The sequence below is a fragment of the Cetorhinus maximus genome, chromosome 7 (genome assembly GCF_964194155.1).
Source record: "Cetorhinus maximus chromosome 7, sCetMax3.hap1.1, whole genome shotgun sequence".
In the NCBI taxonomy this organism is placed as follows: Eukaryota; Metazoa; Chordata; class Chondrichthyes; order Lamniformes; family Cetorhinidae; genus Cetorhinus; species Cetorhinus maximus.
The window spans coordinates 76,189,897-76,214,365 of record NC_135885.1 but is presented as its reverse complement, the minus strand read 5'-3'; the positions used below and the strand labels follow the sequence as shown (position 1 = coordinate 76,214,365).

The 24,469-nt window shown below is 42.5% G+C and overlaps 1 protein-coding gene across 1 annotated transcript in view; it reads right to left on the bottom strand.

Annotated features, from left to right (window-relative positions):
* Window positions 1-203: 203 nt before the first annotated feature.
* The window catches only part of tmem135 (transmembrane protein 135), a 480,064-nt gene continuing 455,798 nt past the window's right edge, over window positions 204-24,469 (bottom strand). Inside the window, exons 11-15 of the mRNA XM_078545746.1 lie at window positions 23,025-23,088; window positions 20,081-20,157; window positions 15,461-15,559; window positions 9,897-9,964; window positions 204-534 (exon numbers count right to left, since the gene is read on the bottom strand). Of these exons, the coding sequence (XP_078401872.1) occupies window positions 405-534; window positions 9,897-9,964; window positions 15,461-15,559; window positions 20,081-20,157; window positions 23,025-23,088 (438 nt within the window). The 3' untranslated portion in view covers window positions 204-404. The remainder of the gene's footprint in view (window positions 535-9,896; window positions 9,965-15,460; window positions 15,560-20,080; window positions 20,158-23,024; window positions 23,089-24,469) is intronic.

Here is a 24,469-nt window from a genome sequence, read left to right as displayed (position 1 = left end):
AAACAAAGTAAATTTCTCAAACAAATTCATCAGCATCAGTGTATTTAAAATGGGCGAGATCCTGCTAAAAAGCAGTTGGCATAAATGAGATTTGTGGTAACCTGAATTTATATGAATCACATTTAAAATAACTAGCAAAAATTGTAACAAAATCTGGATCAATTAACAGAAGCGACTGAAGTTCCAAAAAAATAATTACTTACTTTAAGCATTCACATTTCTTTTAATAATAGAAGATGGGCTCAATTAGATAGCCCTTCTCTTAAGGAAAACAGCAAGAATGTGGATTATTGACCATTTTTTTTATGGTGAAACACCGGAATTACGGACTCTTGTTAAACCTGTCAAGAGAACCTGAACCAATCCAATGAATGTTTATCCTGGCCAGTGAAACCAGTGGGTAGTCAGGAATGGAGTCCAAGTTCTGGTTTTACAACAGTATATCTTGGGTCCAGTCTTGGTATGAATCCTTTGAAATCTCTAGAGGCTTGTGTGCCAAAAACATCCAATGCTCTTCTGTTCATCAGAGCAAACCTGGTTGAAACAAAATTATAAAGGTTAACACTGAAAATCTTACTTGTTGAAGATACAATTATGCTGCTTGTCCCTGATCTACCTAATTTACTTTCGCAGCAGTCATGTACTGATTTTTGTTGTTCATTTAGTCCAGTTGATCTCCTGTGATATTTTACACTGGAAGTTAAGGCCTAGTGCAGTATTCAAGTCGAGAAAGTTTAGTGGAGAGAGAGAGAGATAAATAAACTATGGTCAGGAAAGAGACGGGGTGGAGGGGGAGTAAAGAGACGGGGTGGAGGGGGGAGGAAAGAGACGGGGTGGAGGGGGAGTAAAGAGACGGGGTGGAGGGGGGAGGAAAGAGACAGGATGGAGGGGGAAGAGATGGGATGGATGAGGAAAGGATTGGGAGAAATGGGAGGGGGAAGAAATTGGGGGGGATGAGGGAAGGGGAAAGGGAGAGGAGCAAGAAGGAAGGGAGGCTGAGAAAGAGAGGGAGGGTGAGAAAAAGTGGGGCTGAGAAAGTTGGAGGGAGGGCTGAGGCAGTGGGGGCAGTGATTAGAGGGGGGGGGGGGAGGTGTTTCAAGTTCAGGCTGAGAGGCAGGTTGAATGCTACAAATTGCCTCAACAGCAGAGCAACTCTGAGTTCCTAAAAGGGAGTTTACATCATTGTGGAAATCAGGGTATTGGGGGAGCCAGTACTGTAGGTCAGGCAGAGAAAATGGAATAGAACCTGACATTATTCCAAGGGTAAGCAGTTAACTGATGGGACAGGGAAAAGAGTGCAGAAACTGAACCCAACGATTGACGGGCAGGTCAGTTGGAAGTTGCCAAAAAGGAAGTTTACTTCTGTATGTGGGAAAAACTTTGTAGAATTAATTTAAACTTACAAGTTTCTCCCAACTTGTTTACTTACCTGTATCAAAAAATTTGCCATTGCTGGGAGATCAGAATCTTAGACTTGCTCCATGAATCCTGCTCCATGGCAACACCCAGTGGCCAGAGACTGTAACTGCGTGGTGGCTCAAATAAAATAACAGCTATTCCTTTCAACACCCATTAGCATCTAACAGGTTCAGTTTAATGAATGTTGACTACCCAGTACTTGACGGTTAAAAGTGAACAGGTGCTTGGTTTTGATTTAGTAATTATACTCAGTTGTATATAAGGAAGAATCAGCCAGCGCTGGCAGTCTGGTCTGCTAGAAGGGAGAAGTCAGCTTTGTAGTGGGCAATAAACATTGTCTACCTAAATATCCTGTTATGATATGGCAGGTGGCATTTTCCAGGCTGACCAAATCAACCAGGGAAACTTGGCCATGCCATCACAATGGTTTCACAATTTGTATTTATTACGAGAAGGTTTGTGCACTGAATTCAGAAGTAAAGAGTCCACTAATACCTTTGGAGATTCGAAAAATTAAATTAAAACATTTATTAACAAAAGAATTAAAATATATACATTAGATTACAGTTTCACCATTACTTAATATTATAACAAAAATCCCAAAATTTCTAATTAACCTGATTCACAACTATACACCTTTAAGCCAACAGTCCAAAATAGATTTCAAATTTAGATAGGCAGTCCTGCAAGGTTACCACAGGCACCCATTCGACAGTGGAATTCCAAAGGCTTTTAACACAACTTTGTTTACTGGAGCAGCAGGCTTCTGCAAAGTGGCTAGAGGCTGTTTTCCCAAGTCTGTTTCACACGGTGTATCTTTTAGGTCTTACACGGCCACCCCCTCACAGCTTTCCATCCTTCTTTAAATATATTTCTCTGTCCTTAATCTGTAAATCCCATTGTTCCCCATATTTCTTTGGAATATACATTTCCCATAATATAAAAATCTTTCATGTTGTCAAGATGGCCTTTCTCTTTTGGGAAAAATAAACGTAATAACCTTACCCTATTTATCCGGTCAGTTGTAAAACTTTATCATGTTTCTTTGAAAATCCAACAACTTTTCCCCTTATCTAAAAATGCAAATTTCATTCACACCCTAATACTGACTTTACCCTAGTTCACTTATTATTTCAAATGTCCTTTTTACACCTAACTCTCTAGATAATTTCAACCTTGCAGTCTATCCGACTCTAATTCGATTAAATCAGCCACACACAGAACCCCACAAACACAAGCCTACCTTACGATATCCCACAATACTATTAAGAAAAATATGATAGTTTTGTGACAATCCTAGTCTTTTGTATCCTTCACATCCAGCCTTGGGAATTAGGCAACAGCACCTTGGGTGTTACTGCTGCAGCCAACACATCAATATTGCAAAACTCCCTCATTCACAGTCGGTCTGACGGGTTTGAAGGTAAATATAATGGGCAAATATATAAACACAGTTAACTTAAAGGTTTTCACTGCATTGTGAAATGTAATATTGAGATAACCGCCATTATAAATATGAAAATGAATTTCAGATGCAATCAATACTATAAAATTGAAGATTATATTTAGCATTACAGAAATTAATTATAAAGATTGGTGGTGAAGTGTGATAGACATTGTCTTCCAGGGCTTTGGGTTCTCAATGCAAACTGCAGGAACAGCACCTCATCTTCCGATTAGGCACGTTACAGCCTGACGGACTTAACATTGAGTTCAACAACTTCAGATCATGAAGTCTCTCCTCCATCCCCACCCCCTTTCTGATCCTTTTTCCAATAACGTATAATTTTTAAAATATATTTTTCTTTTCCCACCTATTTCCATTATTTTTAAATGTATTTCCATCCATTGTTTCATCTCCACCTTTTAGCCAATTTCGATCCCTTCCCCCGCACCCCACCCCCACTAGGGCTATCTGTACCTTGCTCACCCTGCTTTCTACCCTTAATGTCACCATTAGCACATTCCTTAGCTAATATCACCACCGTCAATACCCCTTTGTCCTTTTGTTTATGACATCTTTGGCAATCTCTTCTTTGCCTCCACCTATCACTGGCCCTCTATCCAGTTCTACCTGTCCCACCCCCTCAACCAGCTTATATTTCACCTCTTTTCTATATTTCCTCAGTTCTGATGAAGAGTCATACGGACTCGAAATGTTAACTGTATTCCTCTCCACAGATGCTGTCAGACCTGCTGAGTTTTTCCAGCTATTTTTATTTCTATTTTTACTTTTGTTTCAGATTCCCAGCATCCGCAGTATTTTGCTTTTATCTTAGTGTTTAATTGACTGCCACTTCTCTTCCAGGAATGCCTACCTTGAAGAAGTACTGCTCTTCTCTTCGACAGGATTTCCGCTTGTCTCTTTTGCCCTGTTCACCTTCATTGCTTTCCATTTCTCTCCTGGTGTTTGACAAGGTGTTTACTAAAACTCACTTTCACAGCCATATTTCCTTCCTCAGTGACTATCTCCGTCTCCGACTTACCCCACATGGATTCCAACTGAAGTTCCATCCCTCATGTTTCGAAACCACCCAGGATTACAGGTATCTCCAGGATATACAATGCTCCTCGGGCTGCTATTCTCACCGCATCCTGAGATCCACACTCAGTGCCATGCGCCACCAAATGAACACACTCGACCTCTCTCTCCAGCAGCACTGATTCACCCTATTTCTAAGCTGTCCTTGCCCCTAGTTTCATTTTATTCTTCGTCTCATCTGACGCCTCAACCAGAAACTTTGTCTCTTTCTTTCAGGTGCAAAGGAACGCAAGCTCCAACAACTCATTGACACCAACGCCCATCCAGGACCCTCCACCCCTGCCCATCCCTCTGACCCCATCCTGTCTTCCAATCCCAGCCCCAGCCGTGTATTCATCATACCCCCTGACCTTCCCCCCTCTGATGCTGAAAGTTCAGTGCTCAGCAAAGGACTCAGTTTCATACCCTTATGCCCTCATCTCAATGAATTTCGGGCTCGACACGAAGCTGAACTCTTCTTCCGCCGCCTTTGTCTCCGTGCTCAATTCTTTGGGCAGGAGTCCTCCCCCCGTTCAACGGATTCTTTTACCCGCCTCCAATATTCTCCCTCCACCTGGATCCCTCTCTCTGGATTCTTACCTTCTCTTGATCTTTTCATTGAGAACTGTCGGCGTGACATCAGTCGTCTCAATTTCTCTGCACCTCTCACCCATTCTAACCTGTCTCTTTCTGAACTTGCCACACTCCGTTCTCCAAGGTCCAACCCTGACTTTGTCATCAAACCCGCTGACAAGGGTGGTGCTGTTGTTGTCTAGCGCATTGACCTCTACCTCACAGAGGCTGAGCGTCAAATTGCAGACACTTCCTCCTACCTCCCCCTGGACCATGACACCACCACTGAACATCAAGCCATTGTTTCCAGGACTGTCACTGACCTTATCTCCTCTGGAGATCTTCCCTCCACAGCTTCCACCCTCAGTGTCCCAACCTTGGACGGCCCGCTTCTACCTCCTCCCCAAAATCCACAAACAGAACTGTCCTGGCAGACCAATCGTGTCAGCTTGTTCCTGCCCCATGGAACTCATTTCTTGCCATCTTGACTCCATTCTCTCTCCCCTTGTCCAGTCTCTTCCCATCTACATCCACGACTCCTCTGACGCCCTACATCATATCAACAATTTCCAGATCTCTGGCCCCAACCGCCTCCTCTTCACCATGGACGTCCAATCCCTCTACACCTCCATCCCCCACCGGGATGGTCTGAGGGCTCTCCGCTTCTTCCTGAAGAGGCCTAAACAATCCCGATCAACCACTATTCTCCTCCGTCTGACTGAACTTGTTTTCTCACTGAACAATTTCTCCTTAAACTTGTCTCACTTCCTCCAAATAAAAGTTGTGGCTATGGGTGCCCGCATGGGCCTGCCTCTTTATGGGGTATGTGGAACATTCCTTGTTCCAGTCCTACTCAGGCCCCCTCCCACAACTCTTTCTCTGGTACATCGATGACTACTTCGGTGCCGCTTCATGCTCTCGTCTGGACCTGGAAAAATTTATTAATTTTGCTTCCAATTTCCACCCCTCCATCATTTTCACATTGTCCATCTCTGACACTTCCCTTCTTTGACCTATCTGTCTCAATTTCTGGTGAGAGACTGTCCACCAATATTCATTACAAGCCCACCGACTCCCACAGCTACCTAGACTACAGCTCCTCACACCCCGCTTCCTTTAAGGACTCCGTCCCATTCTCTTAGTTCCTTCGCCTCCGTCGCATCTGTTCTGATAATGCCACTTTCAAAAACAGTTCCTCTGACATGTCTTCCTTCTTCCTTAACCGAGGTTTTCCACCCACGGTGGTTGACAGGGCCCTCAACCGTGTCCGGCCCATCCCCCGCGCATCCGCCCTCACACCTTCTCCCTCCCAGAAACATGATAGAGTCCCCCTTGTCCTCACTTATCACCCCACCAGCCTCCGCATTCAAAGGATCATCCTCCGCCATTTCCGCCAACTCCAGCATGATGCCACTACCAAACACATCTTCCCTTCACCCCCCTGGCGGCATTCCGCAGGGATCGTTCCCTCTGGGACACCCTGGTCCACACCTCCATCACCTGCTGCACCTCAACCCCCTCCCACAGCACCTTCCCATGCAACTGCAGAAGGTGCAACACCTGCCCCTTTACTTCCCCCCTTCTCACTGTCCAAGGGCCCAAACACTCCTTTCAAGTGAAGCAGCATTTCACTTGCACTTCCCTCAATTTAGTCTACTGCATTCGCTGCTCCCAATGCGGTTTCGTCTACATTGGAGAGATCAAACGCAGACTGGGTGACCACTCTGCAGAACACCTGCGGTCTGTCCGCAAGCATGACCCAGACCTCCCTGTCACTTGCCATTTCAACACTCCACCCTGCTCTCATGCCCACATGTCCGTCCTTGGCCTGCTGCAATGTTCCAGTGAAGCTCAACGCAAACTGGAGGAACAGCACCTCATCTTCTGACTAGGCACTTTACAGCCTGCCGGACATAACATTGAGTTCAACAACTTCAGATCATGAAGTCTCTCCTCCATCCCCACCCCCTTTCCGATCCCCCTTTTTTCAATAATTTATAATTTTTTAAATATGTTTTTCTTTTTCCACCTATTTCCATTATTTTTAAATGTATTTCCATCCATAGTTTCATCTCCACCTTTTAGCCTATTTTGATCCCTTCCCCCCCACCCCACCCCCACTAGGGCTGTCACTTGCTCGTCCTGCTTTCTATCCTTAATGTCAACATTAGCACATTCCTTAGCTAATATCACCACCGTCAACACCCCTTTGTCCTTTTGTCTATGACATCTTTGGCAATCTCTTCTTTGCCTCCACCTATCACTGGCCCTCTATCCAGCACTACCTGTCCCATCCCCCTGAACCAGTTTATATTTCACCTCTTTTCTATATTTCCTCAGTTTTGATGAAGAGTCATACGGACTCGAAACGTTAACTGTATTCCTCTGCGCAGATGCTGTTAGACCTGCTGAGTTTTTCCAGCTATTTTTATTTCTATTTTTATCTTTGGGTTCGAAATCCAGTCCAAACTGATGGAATGAAACTTTCCTCTTCCAACTGCCGCTTGTTAGATCCCAATGTGAAATAAATTTGTGCAGGTTAAATTCTGTTCTTTGTAGGCTTGGTCCTTAACACCAAACCAGCATTAGTTGGGAATGTCAGCCAGACAGACCTAAGGATGGTTGGTGTGAGAAATGGAAAATATCTCCCAGCTGTATACATCCTTGCTGTCATGTTTAATGTTGAAATGAGCTTCCTTCCACATATCAGCACCATCACCAAGGCTGCCTATTTCCACCTCTGTAGATCACTTGATTCTGACCTTGCCTCAGCTTATCTGCTGCTGAAACCTTCATCCATGCCTGTGTTAGCTCTTAACTTGACTATTCCCACGTTCGACTCTCTGCAAACTTGAGGTAATTCAAAGCTCTGCTGCCTGTGTCCTAACTTGCACCACATCCAGTTCACCAATCATCTCCTGTGTGTGTGTTGAATGACACTGGTTTTCAGTTAACAAATTCCCTATCTCTATAATCAGCTCCAGCCTTACAATCATGCAATCCCCCCTCCCATTGCCCAAGGTCTCTGCACTTCACAATTCGGCCCCCAGACCATCATCGATTTAAGCGTTTCATATAGCAGCCATGCTTCAGCTGCCTGAGCCCCAAGATCTGAAATTCCCTCCCTACACCTCTCTACCTATCTTTCCTCTTTTAAGATGCTCCTTAAAACCTACCTCTGACCAAGCTTTTGGTCATCCTTATGTGGCTCAGTGTCAGATTTTGTTTTAATAATATTTGTAAAACACCTTGGGTCATTATATAATGCCTTTAACATGATATAAAGGCGATTGTTGTTGTGCAGCAGGGAACAATTTCCTGAGGTAGGGGCAGGTGCACAATGCTGAGCCAGAGTAAAGAGTTTGTTACTTTGGATCTTGCTGAGCTGTACTTGGCCTGAGAAGGCCTGATGCTGAAACTGGGTGCCTAAAATAGAAGTTATTTTCTCCACCATGATCATGGCTACCGTAGGCTACCTTCAATACACACAGAATCACACCCCCGACACCTTCAGGAGCCTTTCAGAGTAAAAGCGTTCTTCAAAGGAAGGAGACTTCAAGATATTAAACTGACACTGAGGCATTGATGATCTGTATTCAATGCTCTGTAAATAGCTTGACAGCTAAAACCTAATCTTAAATAATCTTATATGGGTTCCAATGAATCACCTTTCATAAACTGCTGATGAAGGTAGAAAGCAATTTCTATTTCAGAATACTTTATCTTAGGTCAACATAACAGGATTTTCTTTTCATTTATGGTCTACATCTGTACATTACTGAACGAAATCAAAATACTACTGATAAACCTAGAGAATTATTATAAATATTGGCCAGGACACCAGGAACAACTCCCCTGCTTTTCTTTGAAATAACATCTTGGGGTCCTTGATGTCCACCTGAGGGGGCAGTCAGGGCCTTGATTTAATGTTTCAACTGAAAGACAGCACCTCCAACAGTGCCAAACTCTCTCAGTACTGCACTGGAATGTCAAGCTTGATGTTTGTGCTTGACTTGAACCCAGAATTTTCAGTCAGAGGCGAAGGTGCTACAAACTGAACTACAGTTGCCACAAAAATAAAGAACAAAATCAGGCTGCAATTCAATTGTCAATAGATAAGCAGATTTATGGCCAGGTAGATAAACAAATCTGTTTGGTCAACTTTATGGAAAAACTTTAGCAAAGACAATTCACACCACTGACAAATTCTTAGCACACAATAAGATGACCATTTCTGTGGTAAACTGCAGAAACAGAGACACCTGGGGTGTCTATGCACAACTCATTGAAATTGGCAGGGCAGGTTGAGAAAGCAGTTAAAAAAAACATACAGAATCTTGGACAAAAACAGAAAATGGTGGAAAAACTCAGCAGGTCTAGCAGCATCTGTGGAGAGAGAAACAGAGTTAACGTTTCAAGTCTATATGACCCTTCTCCAGAGCTGAAGAGAAGTGGAAATGTGATGAAATTTATACTGATTAAGGGTGGTGGAGCAGCTAAAGCTGGAAAGAAGGCCAGCGATAGGTGGGGACAAAAGAGTGATTGACAAAGATGTCATGAACTTTCAACCTCAGGAGCCAAATGGAGATGACAAAAAATAAACATCTAACAATCAAATACAGGTCTCATTCATACACACTTGATAGTTTAAAAAATGCATTAATGAAACTTTTAAATCTCATGTGGTTAATCCGTTATAAAAACAAACATACTTCTATTAAGTGGCCAATTCAAAGAGCTAATCATTTAATAGCCTCTTTAAACTATCAATCAAACTATGAACGAGGCACCCCTGCTGAGGTAAGTGCTTTTGTGGCTTTAGAAACTCAGCCAAGCATTCATAACAACATAATAACAGCCCTCAGGAAATATCAATAAAGAACTCTATTGAAACCGTGGAACAGGTGGTCATATTTTTTTCTAACCTACACCAGACGGCTTGTCAATCAAAGCAGTCCAATGAATGGTGTTTTTTTTAAAACTTTCACTGAAACATAAGCCTGTTTTGCCCCCAAGCTTAAAAAGCAGAGGATTTAAAGAACTTAAGTTCATGACACTCAAATAGACATTATCTGTCCTCGAAGGGTGTATTGATTCCATCAAGTCATAACTCCCACACTGCATGTTAAGGCCCTTGGAACAACCAAAATAGGGTCTGTTTGAACTCAGCGCTAAGTTCAAATGGCCCTGCTGAATTCAGGTTTCCCACCTATGTGAATCACACCCCAGCCACTTCTCCCTGCGGGCAAGAATTGGATCTCTCGGATATAGGGGGTGGGATGTCCACATCCAGGACCCATCCGCCATTTTTAAAGATCGACAGAGTCTTCCTGACTCCTCAAAAATTCTGCCCTAAGTGACTGAAGTTAACTGAGGCACTTACCTTCCCTTTGTAAGCCTCAGTAGAAACTTCCAGTAGGAAGGCCGTAAGTTCTGTACTTCCATCACAGCCTGAAAATGATGAGGAAAGTTAATCAAAAATTTTCAAACACTAAATGAAATGCAATTGGACCTGAATTACAGAGGGCATTTCGATTACATTTTATGTTGATTTAATTCCATGAGAAAGCTATTCAAACTTGTATTCTACTGATAAGTGCAACACATTTTGTTCTCTAAGTTAACCATTTAATAACTCCCATTTTGCTATACGTTCTAAGGGACCCATTAGGTCAGATGACCAGAAGCTTCGTCAGACTGGTAGGTTTTAAGGAGTACAGTAAGTCATCATTTTAGGTCTTTCTGTTTCAAGCTGTTTCGCTTTAACATTGCGCAGTTAATGGCGCCGGAATTTGGGTTTAGGGTTGGGAGTTTTGCGTTGATTCTGTTTAGGGGTCACGTGACCCCATAAGCGCCATTTTGGAGTGGCCTCTCCTCCCCAACACTCCCTTTTACTAACCTCCCAATTGCTGCTCACCCTCCCTCTCATCGACCCTTCAGCTCGAGACTTAACTCCACAACACTACAAATCGAAGCTGCTCTCACTCGGAAGCTGCTCTTCCTGCCTTGTGCCACTTGTCTCCCAAGCCCTCACTTTCAGCAAAGGTTCAGGAGAGGGAAGTGGTGAGTCGGAGGGTAGGCGAGTCAGAAGGTCGATGGGTCGGTGGACAGCGGGTCAGCGAGACAGATGTGTGGCAAGCAGGAGCGAACACAGTCAGCAGTGGCCAGGAGGGTCGAGAGTGGGAGATAAGTAGAAAGATTCAGCATATTTCTTTTATAGGTTTAAGTTATTCTGTTTTAAAAGTTCTGTTTACAAATATAGGAATTTAGCAATGTAAAGTATTTCAACTTACAGGGTATAGTGTTTTAATGTTTTTACCATAAGACCATAAGACATAGGAGCAGAAATTAGGCCATTAGGCCCATCGAGTCTGCTCCGCCATTCAATCATGGCTGATAAGTTTCTCAACCCCATTCTCCCGCCTTCTCCCCATAACCTTTGATCCCCTTACCAATCAAGAACCTATCTATCTCAGTCTTAAATACACTCAATGACCTGACCTCCACAGCCTTCTGTGGCAATGAATTTCATATATTCACCACTCTCTGGCTAAAGAAGTTTCTTCTCATCTCTTCTCTAAAAGGTCTTCCCTTTACTCTGAGGCTGTGTCCTCGGGTCCTAGACTTTCCTACTAATGGAAACATCTTCCCCATGTCCACTCTATTCAGGCCTTTCAGTATTTTGTAAGTTTCAATCAGATCCTCCCTCATCCTTCTAAACTCCATCGAGTATAGACCCAGAGTCCTCAAACGTTCCTCATATGTTAAGCCTTTCATTCCTGGGATCATTCTCTTGAACCTCCTCTGGACCCTCTCCAAGGCCAGCACATCCTTCCTGAGATATGGGGCCCAAAATTGCTCACAATATTCTAAATGTGGTCTGACCAGAGCCTTATAAAGCTTCAGCAGCACATCCCTGCTTTTATATTCTAGTCCCCTTGAAATAAATGCCAACATTGCATTTGCCTTCCTAACTACCGACTCAACCTGCAAGTTAACCTTAAGAGAATCCTGGACTAGGACTCCCAAGTCCCTTTGCACTCCAGACTTCTGAATTCTCTCCCCATTTAGAAAATAGTCTATGCCTCTATTCTTCCTACCAAAGTGCATGACCTCACACTTCCCCATGTTGTATTCCATCTGCCACTTCTTTGCCCATTCTCCTAACCTGTCCAAATCCTTCTGCACCCTCCCCGCCTCCTCAATACTACCTGTCCCTCCACCTATCTTTGTATCACCTGCAAACTTAGCCAGGATGCCCTCAGTTCCTTCATCTAGATCATTAATGTATAAAGTGAAAAGTTGTGGTCCCAACACTGACCCCTGCAGAACTCCACTAGTCACTGGCCGCCATCCTGAGAAGAACCCCCTTATCCCCACTCTCTCCCTCCTGCCAGGCAGCCAATCTTCTATCCATGCTAGTACCTTGCCTCTAACACCATGGACTCTTATCTTACTGAGCAGCCTCCTGTGAAGTCCAACTAGATAACATTCATTGGCTCTCCTTTGTCTAACCTACTCATTACCTCCTCAAAGAATTCTAACGAGAAAGGTCCTATAGAACCTAACTACAGCTTTTCCAGTGGTTATAATGGGAAAATCTGATTCGTTTAACATTGTTTAGCTTCAAGTTGCACTTTTCAGGAATGCAACTACAATGTTAAGTGAGGAATTATTGTATTTTAAAGGAAGAAAGCAAGGTAGTGAGGGAGAGAGGGATAGGGAACGAATTGCAGGGCTTAAGTCCTAGGCAACTGAAGGCACAACCACTACGGTTGCTCAAGGATGCTGAAGATGTCAGAATTAGATAAATCAGAAAGCTTACAGGGTTGTGGGTTGGAGGAGATTAAAGAGATAGAGAGGAGCAAGGCCATGGAGAAACCCGAGAACAAAATGAAAATTTAAAAACCAAGACATTGCTCAATCGGGAGCCAAAGTAGGTCAGCGAGCACATGGGGTAATAGGCGAATGGAACTTGGTACAAGTTAGGATATTTATAGCAGAATTTTGGATGAGCTCAAGTTTACAGAAGGTGGAATGTGGGAGGCTAGCCAGAAGTGCATTGGAATAGCCAAGTCGAGAGGTAACAAAGATATTAACTGTTCTGATGAAGGGTCATCATGACTGGAAACATTAACTCTGTTTCTCTCCACAGATGCTGTCTGACCTGAGTATTTCCAGCATTTTCTGTTTTTACTTCCAATTTCCAGCATCCGCAGTATTTTATTTTTGCATTAATGAGCATTTCAGCAGCAGATGAGCTGAGGCAGGAATAAGTCAACATTACAGAGGTCTTATTAATGGTATAAATACGTGGTTAGAAGATCGTTTCAGGGTCAAATACGACATAAAGGCTGCGAACAGTCTGCTTTAGTCTCAGACAGTTGCCAGCAACAGGAATGTCAGTAGCTAGGGAACAGAGTTTAGAGCAGGGACCAAAAACAATGGCTTCCGTCTCCCCAATATTTAATTGGAGGAAATTAACTTAAATAAGTTTAATGATAGCTAACTGTATTTTGAAAAAAAATGTAATAGCAACAAAGTAACCTTTCAGGCAAAAGATCATTGGCACATCTAGATTACTTATCCAAACTTTTCACCAGGTTCCATATTGTGATTCCAGAACTAATAGCTTAGTATTCTCCTTACTAATAGGGATTATCAAGTCTTCACTTGCCATGGCTTCTGATTCACTAGCACAGTGATAATTTGCTCCACTAAAAATCTTGTGCGAATCCTTTTATTCTTAAACTTTAAATCCTGTATTTAGTCCTTGAATCAGGAACTTGACAGACCTAAATCCAAATTCTGCAAACCCTTCTAAACATTAAAGATTTCTACATAGTTACCAATTATCTGGTTTGTGTGTGGACTACCAGATTTTCCAGGCCCCATTTGTGCTGCTGTCACAGGATCAAGAAATCAGCAATTTCCCAGACTCCCACACCAGTACTGTGCATTGTTAACATTAATACGGTGTTTTATAAATGGCAATAATTTTCACTCAAGTGAATGAGGTGACATTGGATAAGGAAGCATGACAACACTGGCTCAGCTACTTCGCTCTTATCTTTAAAGTTCAGTGTTTGAATTGGAAGGAGGATTAACCTGGTGAGTAATGGGGAAGCAATTAGAGGGAGCTAATGTTTCACCTCTATCTTGGTGATGAGGGTGCAGGGACAGAGAGAGGGGTTTGAGGAGACATTTGATAGGGAAAAATTGAAGCTGGGAGTTATCTTTGCTGTTTAAATTCTGGCATACTGGGCTATTTTGATGTAGTCGATTCAGATCTGGTGCTGGATGACCAAACTGATTGTGCACCAAATACAATCAAGTTTGCCGTGCATTGGATGTGAGGAATGCAGATGGGTCCACACCACAGGCAACAACTGGGATGGGAGAGAGTAAGTATTTTTCTGGGGACAGGAACATCAAAGGTAGAGGTGAGGGAGTTTTTGGCTCAAAACAACAGTGTAATGATGAATGGAAGGCCAAAGGATAGGCAGTTGGGAACTTGAAAGTGCAACTGTAAGTCGTAGACAATCAACATCATTTGGGAATTTGTTAGAATTTTTCATCAATTTGGATGATAATGTTAAGTGCAAGACTGCAGTTCAACTGAAACCAGTGTGGATTCCTGCCTGGACATAGTTCAACGTAGTTCTTCAGTTCTACATATGGTATTGCATCACCAACTCTTCTGAGGTTTCCTGAGTTTATGCCTTCTATTGGCTATACATAGCCAGCATAGCTCACAGCCATAACTCTTTTTGTGTGCTTCTGTTACACAACCAAAAGACAACATTTGCACAATTACACTGGATGAGAAATGATGTTAATCAAGAAGAAAAAAGAGCCATACTAAAAATACATTGCTGTACATACTTAAAACTCCTTTCTATATAGTTATTTTAAGCTTGGTTTCCTGTTCCTTCCATATGTCTTCCTGTTATCAGCTTGCATCTTATAAATTTCCTAATCTGAGAAATTTAGCACATCTAATGTTCTGATGAGAAAGTTGGTTTTACTGAGATTGTGGAAACTGGAGTTGTTATTCTAGTGATTTTGGTAAGGAAGTCGTTCTGTAGACATTGAGATCTACGGTGTGAAATAGTAATCTTAACATTTAGGTTATACATTGAGACTTGAAGCTATAGTTTTGGCAAATGATTACTTAGTTTTAATTCCTGAGAATGAACAATGCAATTGGTACTTAGCAAGCAGCTACTATCCTTCCAAATGACTCAGTTGGATAGGGTTACTTTGTGACCAAAAACAATATTTCCCATGCCACAGGGAGCCAGCAAGCCAACTGAAAATTCCAGTCGATCTCTGACAATAGGTCATTACCTCCCCTTAATTGGCTAACCGCCACTTGTGGCAAATTGGCACGCCTGTCAATGGTGCAAATTTTCGCACTTGCCCACTTTCATAGTTGCCCCACCCATGTGGAGACACAAATTCTGCCCAGTGCATCATCCTCCATTTCTCAAATTGTGCATCCTTACAGTCAATCTTCATAAATAGCATAATCAATTTATTTTCAACTGGTGGCTATTTTTATGCTGCTTACTCAGGTCCACTGGGTTTATTTCACCCAAGATCACTACAGCCAGAAGATATTAGTCTTAGCTAGATTTGAAACCAGGTCTCAGAGGTAAAGAAAGCATCTACCATCAAATTAATTACTTACTATCAATTTCAGTTGAACTGGATTATGAACAGATACAGTAACTGGGCACATGTTCAGAAAGCAGATTTTCAAAGCCAGCCTCCGAAATATTGTTTTAATCTATTGCTTTTAGAGTGTATACACAAGTATTTTGTTATATTATACAGTCACGAGTCACTTTAGTTAATATTATAACTCCTGCTACTTTGAAAGGCACAGAGACGGAGTTTCTGAAGAATAATGTACTCAAATCTGTCACACTATTTGGTACTTACTGCTTGGAAACATACGGCTGTGGAAATCGCATAGATGATGGTATCTGCATGCGCAACGTATGGACATTTTCCTGCTTCAATGCCTTTGAAATACATTGTCTGCCAGCAAAAAATGAATTCCAATTATTTACAGAAGTAATCTGACCACCATCATTTTAATTTTAATACTGGAATTTTCAGTATCCCAACAACTATGAAAAAGATCCAATATCTTGCAATTTGTTACATATTTGAACTCATCACAAATCACTGCTGGCAATCCCCTCGCGTGAGGCTCAAGTGATCAATAATGTCATTGGCCATTTGGCAAACCTATTAAAACCGTGACTCTTGAAATGAGTGCAGTCTTGTATAAGGTAACAGAGCATCTGACAGCATAAGAACTTCTACGAGCAGGAAAACTACTGATAATTAATATTATTGCCTCTCTTTTCTGGGACAATTGGCCTCAATGCACTAGAGTTAGGAGAGAGAAACACATATTTGATAGTTATCCAATGAACCCTGCTTGAAGCGCATGTGTGAAAGAGGGCAGGATAATGCTCAGCTGTGATGCCTCATGGTTTTACAGCCTACTGACACGCACACTGCCAAGCCTCACATAGGGATAATGTTAACATGGACAAGGTTCTGAAGGGTGCCAGGCAGCCTGGAAACACACCTAGCAACAGGAGGGGGAAGAAAACTGGCAAAGAAAATTGTTGAATAAAAACTTGTCAGCTTACTTAAGCTATTGCACAAAATTAAGAAAAAAGGATGGAATAGTAAAAAGATTATCCTTGTATGTTTTGACTTTTTTAAAAAGAATTTCCAACTGTATTCCTTCCTAATTTGAGCATGCAATTTCTTATGTTTTGCATCAACTGTATTCACTGGAAATTGACCAAGTTAATTGAAGGAGGTGCTCTGAGACCTGAGGCCTATGAGGTCAGTACCATGCTGGTAGACCCACCAAATTCAAAAACAAGAACCCAGAACTAAGCAAATGGACAGGCTGTTCCTGCTCACAATCTCATGCTGGCCACTCTGTGCGCTGACTGAGAATCTGAAAAGGAGATAGAGGCAGCAGCAAACTTGCACTGGACAGTAATGAAGGACTATCACCCAGGCCTGTTTTCACAGTGCACATCAGTAGTGGCAAATTGCAAAAAATGGGAAACCAGCTCCTGAAGCAGCAATAGACCATAACTGGACCAGGAGAAAATGAGTGGTCCTACAAATATATTTGAGATATAGAAGCTTTAATTTGATTATCACCATTTGATTCAATATGGCTTTATTCAGGGACCATTTGCAGCTCAAATTCAATATAATTTATGTAAAGGCTCCTATATATCATTTTTTTCTCTTTTCATGTGCTGAAGTACCAGATGTGTATCTCCAACATTTCCAATTCGTCTTTCATATTTTTAGTATTTTAGTTTATTTTCCTTTATCTTTCCTATGATTAAATGTTATTAAACAAAGAGGATTTTTTTTAAAAATCACAATTTTTTTTAAACTTCAACAACTTGGATTTATCCACTACAGTAAACTATGGCTGTTCATAAACCTATATATAACCACAGAAAATAAAAGATTAAAGGGAAGCCTTAAATTTATTGCTTTTCACTTGCAAGAAGCATTCTGCTTCACAAAGATTAGCTTTATTGGAATGATAAAATTATATTAAGCAAATTAAAAGAGGTAACACAGAAGCATTTTTTGTTTATCTGGGATGCAAATCGCTTTTAGCCTGAATGTTAAGACCAAAATTGAATTTTTCCTAGGGGCTGATGCATTGGGAAAATAAACAGTATTGGGAAACATACTGTAAATCTAATATTCTTAACAGAGATGTCTGATAAACAGGGTGCTAGTGAACAAAACTGTAAAAAAAAAGCAAATGAGAATCTGACTTTTTTTGCATAGGGCCATTGAATATAAAAGCAAGTAAGCAATGCTGAACTTAAAGACATTAATTAAATAGAATGTTGCAGGCAATACCTTAAAAACATGAAATTTTACAGAAATTTTAACAGCAAAACATCCCAAAGGCCATCATAAAGGCATAATGAGATAAAACAATCACCAAGCCAAGGATAGAATAGGAATGACCAAAGGCATAGTCAAAGAGGTGGATTTTACAATGGGTCTTAAAGGACAAGAGGTAGATACAAAAGCCGAAGGGGATTAGGGAGACAATTCCAGAGCAGCAGTCAAGACAGCTGAAGGCCTGGCCATCATGATTGAGGCAAAGGGAAAGCACGATTCCTAAAATCAGGGAAACATTGAGTTTGGTGAGGTTGTAGGGCTGGAAAACATTTGCCTCACATGAAGGCCATGATGGGATTTAAATACAAGGACGAGAATTTTAAATTGGAGATGTTGGGGAACAGAAGGCAATGTAGATCACCAAGGGTGAGAATTGAGTGAAACTTGTTGCAGGATAGGATATGAGCAGCAGTGTTTTTGGTAAACCGAAGTTTAAAGATGGTGAAGGATGGAAGGCAAGTCAGGAGAATGTTGATATCGTTGAGTTTGGAGGTGACAAAATGATGGACCTGAGTATGAGCTGCAGATAGCTGAAGCAGTGATGGAAGAAAGTGATGCTACAGATGTACAAGTGGGAGGGCTTTGTGATGGAGAGTACATGGGGTTTGATGGCTCAGCTTGGGCTGAAACGTGAACAGTCTGGCTGAACTGTGACAATGACTGGGGAAGGAGATGGAATCAGTGGTAAGGACTTGGAATTTATGGTGGAAGCTGTAGGTGATGGCTTCAGTTTTCACAATGCATAACCAAAAGCAATTGGAACTTTTCCGCAAGTAGCTGGAAGACAAGCAGTCTGACAACACAGATTCAGTGGAGGGGTCGAGAGAGGTGGTGAGGTAGAAGAATTGGTTGTAGTCAGTATACATGTGGAACCTTACCCCCAAGTCCACGGATTACATTGCCAGGTAACAGCAGGGCAAAAGGGGGTCAAGGACAGATTTTTGAGGGTCTCCCAAGGGAATTATGCAAAGGCAGGAAGAGAACAAGGATCTTCTCATCGACAACCTCACTGAGGATAATTTATTGACCCTGACAGTAACCTTGCCCATAGTGGCAAGAACAACTCCTTTTCTAGTCTCCTACCAGGCTATACGTAGCAAAAATTCCCGACTTCTTCACTTACTCTTTTAGCAACTTGTTTACCTTCCAGCATCTTCCTAGAAAATTCCTGCGACAAAATTATTAATGGCCCCCTTTACTCAGGCACCACAGATTGGATTTTCCCGGTTGAGTCGTAATCCTGATGTCGGGGTCAAATACAGGTCAGGAATCTGGCTGGACATTGCTCACGATCTTCCCGGAGGCAGCAAATTAAGAAGTTTCCTCTGAGAGCCCCATCCAATTAAGGATAGTGGGCAGACTAGGGAAGCAGGAGATATAATCAGAAGGCCCACTGCAATATCCCGGTAGCAGTCCCACTAGGAGGGGTGAGCACTGCTGAGGGAAGCAGGAGACTGCAAGGGCACATCAAAATGGAGGCGTTCTCTACAGCACCGCATGAAATTAAAACTCACACATGGCCACAGATGTCAGACCATCATTGTGAAGGGGGAATCCTCCTCAGGGTGGCTTGTGATTGCAGCTGTGACTGTTGCATCACAGCAGGTCTGGGTCGGAGTTATCGAGAGGAGCCATCGATAGACCTGAACTGCCACAGGGAGGCAACTCCATTCAAATGCCAGGTTCCAGGCTCAACAGGTGGTGCGTCTGCGATTGTCTCACCACCTCTCTCAACCCCTCCACTGAATCTGTGTTGTCAGACTGCTTGTCTTCTAGCCATTTGCAGAAAAGTTCTAATTGCTTCCCGATCTTTCCCACAATTGAGCCATTCATGGGCCTAACTGGCTTCCCATGGTGCTGGAGAGGTAGACTCTGCCATGTTCACCTCAGCTCCAGCAAGATGGCTCAGAGGTGGCAATGTGTCAACCTGATGTGCTATATTCAACCATGGAACAACTACAACTACTATTTCTATTCTGAAATAGAGAATACGAAAGTTTCACAGCCCTGAATGGTAGAACAGTCTCAAGGGGCCACATGGTCTATATTTGCTTCTATTTTTTATGTTCTTATACCACCATTGGAGTCCTGTGTGGCTGGGGAACGGGAATTATCTACCACTAGCCTTTTGGGCTTCCCTGGCTTTGTTCCTTGCTCTCTGAGATCCACTGTCTAAAAGAGCCAGGTGCAAAGGCTAGAACAAACATTTTCTCGAGTGCCTGCCAGGGCATTGGAGAGAAGAGAATGAAAAATATCAGGGCATTGTATCTATTTTTAAAGTCAGTTTGTGTCTATCCATTTGTGAACTCTTGTTAAAAAGCTACAGGAAAATAAAGTGACTGAATCCCTCAAGAAATCCATAAGCAATATAAAGAGGATGTTAGCCTGAATTGTGTGCTTCCAACCCTTTCACTCTTCTTCCGACCATTCCCGAGTCACATATGAGAGAAAAATCTTCACCATTTACTAAGGAGACAGACAAAGATGTGATCACATTTTTTAAACTTAGCTAACAAAATACTAAGGTCTATATATGGAAACATCCAAACTGCAACATATATGTATAGAAAAAACTTCTGCTTTTACCTCCACGAGTTTAGAAGCCAGGTACATGGAGATAGTTGTGCTTTTGTAAAACATCATTGACATTCCTGCTAAGAAACCTGCATAAAAATATTAAGAATGTGATTGACCATTGGGTGAAATTTTCCACTCCCACCAGCTGCAGGAATCGTGGCGGCCGGTGGCACTAAATTTGGCGTGATGGGAAGATTCAGTTTCCTGCCAGCAGGAAATTAGTTTGGAATTTTGTTCTCTTGACTTCGATGGCGGGTCGAAGGTGGCGAGGTTCCCATAGGTCTATGTCGGGAGCCACATTTGATTCATTTTTATCTCATGAATGCTCATTAAAAGGCCAACTCGCTGGAATTAAGTTCCCCCGCCAAATTAAGTGCCCCGCCAGCGGATCATTAGAACAATGTCTCCCGATTGTATATAAATGGCGTGCACCTGGCCAGCTTCAGTCCGTTTCGAGGTGAGTAGATGCTGCTTTTCCCTACCTTTAAGAGCAGTGCTGCGACATTTTGGGTCCTTGTATCACAAGCTGTGCCAAGGCTGGACAGGGGGAGGCAGGTTTATAGGGGGAAGGGGAGGGAGAGTGTCTGGGTTGGTGTGGGGAAGTGTCTGGGAAGGGAGAGGGGCAGTGGGGGGGAAGTGTCTTAGAGGGCAGGGTCAGTGGTGTCAATGGTGAGGTACTGGGGGGAGAACTTAGGGTACTGGTGGTAGGAGGGAACAGTCACAGTCAGAGGGGGAAGTGAGATACTGTACGGTGGCAGGTCCAAGGTGAGAGTCTGCTATGTGAAGGTCTCATCGGGTGGGTCACGGAAGGGGACAAGGCAAGTGGCTTGTTTAACAGGCGGGGGCAGGGTCAGGGTGGGCATGGGGACGGTATCAGGTGTTGGCTCTGAGGGGAGGAAAGGCATGTGGAGGTGGATCGTTATAGAGTCCAGGGTAACGGAAGGACGTTCAAGGGTGACAGAAAGGAGAGGAGTGGTGATATTCAGTGGGTTTATGGTAACGGGTGCAAGTTGATGGGTGACAGGGGGAGGGTAGAAGGTGGTGGAGCGTGTCTGAAAAGTTACGCACACCATTTTCTCAAGACTGTTCTGGACAACACAGCTGCTCTGCACATGTGAATTCACAAAGTGGGAGGAGGGTCTTTTCAATTGGGTGGAGTTCAAGGTCAGTACAAGTGGCTGACCAAAGGGACATCCTAATAACTATGAGGCAACTGGATGTCACAAATGCTCAGTTGTGTTCTCCTCTCTCTGTTAAAGCCCACATTGCAGCAGGTTTGCTCCCGACTCATGGGTTTCATAACATCAAGATCCCAGCAAAGCGTGGAGCTGCTGTTCATTCTTTCCATTTCCCATCGCTGCAGTCAGAGGCAGGGATGAAGAGGGGGACGAAGGTGGATGCCTCCAAAGCCAACTTGTGACTCCAAATCTCCAAGCTCCCGGGTGAATGGTCATGGCTGACAAGGGATCATCTGGTTAGTCTTTCTATGCTGTCAAGGCTATGGATTCTCTATAGAGTCTCAAGGGTAATGGAGACAAGTGGAAAAGTGTCCGCGTGAGGCTTCTTGCACATTGCTCTTTGACCAGGGTGATGAGAGCCATGTCTCCATACACATTCATGTATGAACGGGAGGAACACCCATCTCTGGTCCTCCAGGATGTCCTTTACCTGGAAGGGGTGGGGTGGGGATGCCATGTATAGAGAGAGGCCAGATGAAGGGCTTAACACTTGTCTGCAGACTTTGAGATGGAGGGAAATCTGTAAAGAACATGCTCAATAAATGTATCACTTCAATTCATTCACACATCCACTGAGGCATCGATGATACAGGCTGTAGGCAGCCCTGCCTCAGTAATGGCTCTCATCCTGATGAGATGGAAGGCCTGTTGCCTGTTGGCACAGGGCAAAGAGGAGCAAGGGCCTGAGCAGCAAAAGGCAGCGAGGTCTCTATATGGTCAAGATGCAGGCGAACATGGGCCACTGCAATGTCAAGCATTGGCCCAACCATGAGCGTATTGCCAGTGGTACTGTTATCTAGAGATGAGCGAGAAGCAATGCCAAAAGTGCCCTCGCATGTCCTGGGATGTGGTTGCTCACATCTGCGAGCTTCTCTATTGCATGCTGCGGCCACAAGGACTCTGGAGGAGTAATGCAGAGCTCCTAGCCTTCAATGAGTGAATGCCTGCCCTGCTGCTCTTTAAATATGGCACCAGAAACTTTGAATACGAGGTAACGGCAGGCCAGGCAACTTCCTGCCTGCCCTGCCATGAAATTTACTGAGCTCCTCGCAGCTGCATAATTAATGAGCTGAAAAGCAGAAGATCGCATGTGTTCACCCACCCCGCCACACAGCGGGAATCACACCAACTTTCCCACCCACCATTGCACAGTCTCCAGAACAGAAAATTCTGCCCATTCTTACAAATAGCAATAGTAATCAAATGTAATACCTTTGGCTCCTCTTGACATCTTGGGTTGCACTGTATACAGCTCTATAAATACTGTAGCCTTATAAAAATATTTGGATTGCAAAATGTACACTTTCACACTGAAAGCCACCTTGGAAGACACAATATTTGTCAAGCTGGGTGTGAAAATGATATCATGTGCAGTTTCCATCTGAGATCACCTGCACTAGGGATTAGCCAGGGCATCAGTTTTATTTGTTCTTCCATTGTCAAATACATATAGTGTTCAAGATTTGTCTCAAAGTATAGTTAGAACAATTGCAGAGCACATGGCATAGTCACACTCAAATTGTGAGAGTATAAGTGCCACGTGCAAGAATTAGGATATTATAAGATGTTAAAATGCATTTTTTGGACTTCTGTTTGCTATCCCTCCTTTCAATCTGCATTATATTATAAGCCTTACTGTTGCAGCCATGTGCAGAATGGATCAAGAAAGCCTTTGTTAAGGAGAGAAAGAACTGAAAAAATATTATTACTCTCACCAGCAATCAGTGCATGAAGTTCATCGTCCAAATTTCTCACCCATCGGAGGAAGCAACTTGTACCCTTGACGTGAAATAAAAATACCAGGATCAAATGGCTTCTGCCTGTGATACAGCAAATCGCTGTCAGAACTATTACTTTGGTAAATGCCTTCTCTCAGACTCTGGAAAGCAAAGAACTACCAAACACCTTGCTAACATAAAGAAAGTCAGTAAGTAATGTTTCAGATGAATAAAAATTGAACAAAGTTCTGAAACTGGTTGGAAATTGCTGAAAAAAAATCACCGTGTGAACAAAATGTGCTGTTATTTATGTGCAAATTGGCCAGTGAGTTCAGGAATTGAGAAAGATATCGAGTTGCGAATCTTCAGGCGATTTAGCCGCTATGCCATTTGCTTGCCCTTAGCTTCTCTTTTTTTTTAAAACCTGCAGGACTTGCACATTAATTGCCCATTAAACTTGCCAGAGAAAATCTAATAAATAATACTGTAAGCACCTTTTTAACAATGTGATAATTGTTAATGGATGCCCATCAATTCCTTTGGCATAGAAAGTGAACAGTTTAAACTGTGGTATCTCATTCCAACAATGTGACCATTGTTAATGACTAGGCATCAACACCTTTGGAGAATTTTAAATATGACAAATTTTTAAAAAAACTTATATTTCCTTTTCTATTTTTTATCTCTCAAATCAAATTTAGCTTTCCCTCTTATTTTCCACTTTCTGTAACTGATTTGACTGCAATTTACTCATTCTAGTTCATCTGCCTCCCTCTGTCCATTTCTAAATCTTACAATCTCATTAGTTAAGGAGATACACCGTTGATCTCCTCATTCACCAAGATCCCAGATGCCCTATTACCCTCACTATTCACAACTTTGATGTATTCCACTTGAGCCATGTTAATGGGCAGAAGTTTGCTCTCAGCAGTAGATGAACAGCACTAGCCTTTCGTTATACTTACAACTTCTCACAAACCTTCTATGGGGTTTTGCACTTGAATGTGGTGTGATTAAAAAGCCATTTTAGATTAGTGTCTTCAATAGAGGATCTGGCACCTATGTGAACATGGCAAGCAACTTAACAAATCAGATTGAAGAATCATTACTGAGCCGTGCAGAATTTGAACTAGAAAGTGCCAATTGGAATATTTAATTCAGTGTCAAATTATGTCATGGAAGTGAAATAAGGAGGGAAAGAAAGATGGGATTAAAAGTAAAAGGCAAAGGAGACTGTAAGTAAAAAGAGAAGTTTTATTTAAATTTTATTTTTTTTAAATTTCTAATAATAATTAAAATCTGAAGGAATAAGAATGCACACTTGTAAAAGTAAAGTTTCCAGTGCCAGAGAGGATATTTGGCAGTAATTAAGATTCATCACGCTGTTAGAAATTTACCTGTACTGGAATAAATAAACTCTAACATTTTCTGGCGAGTTTAGT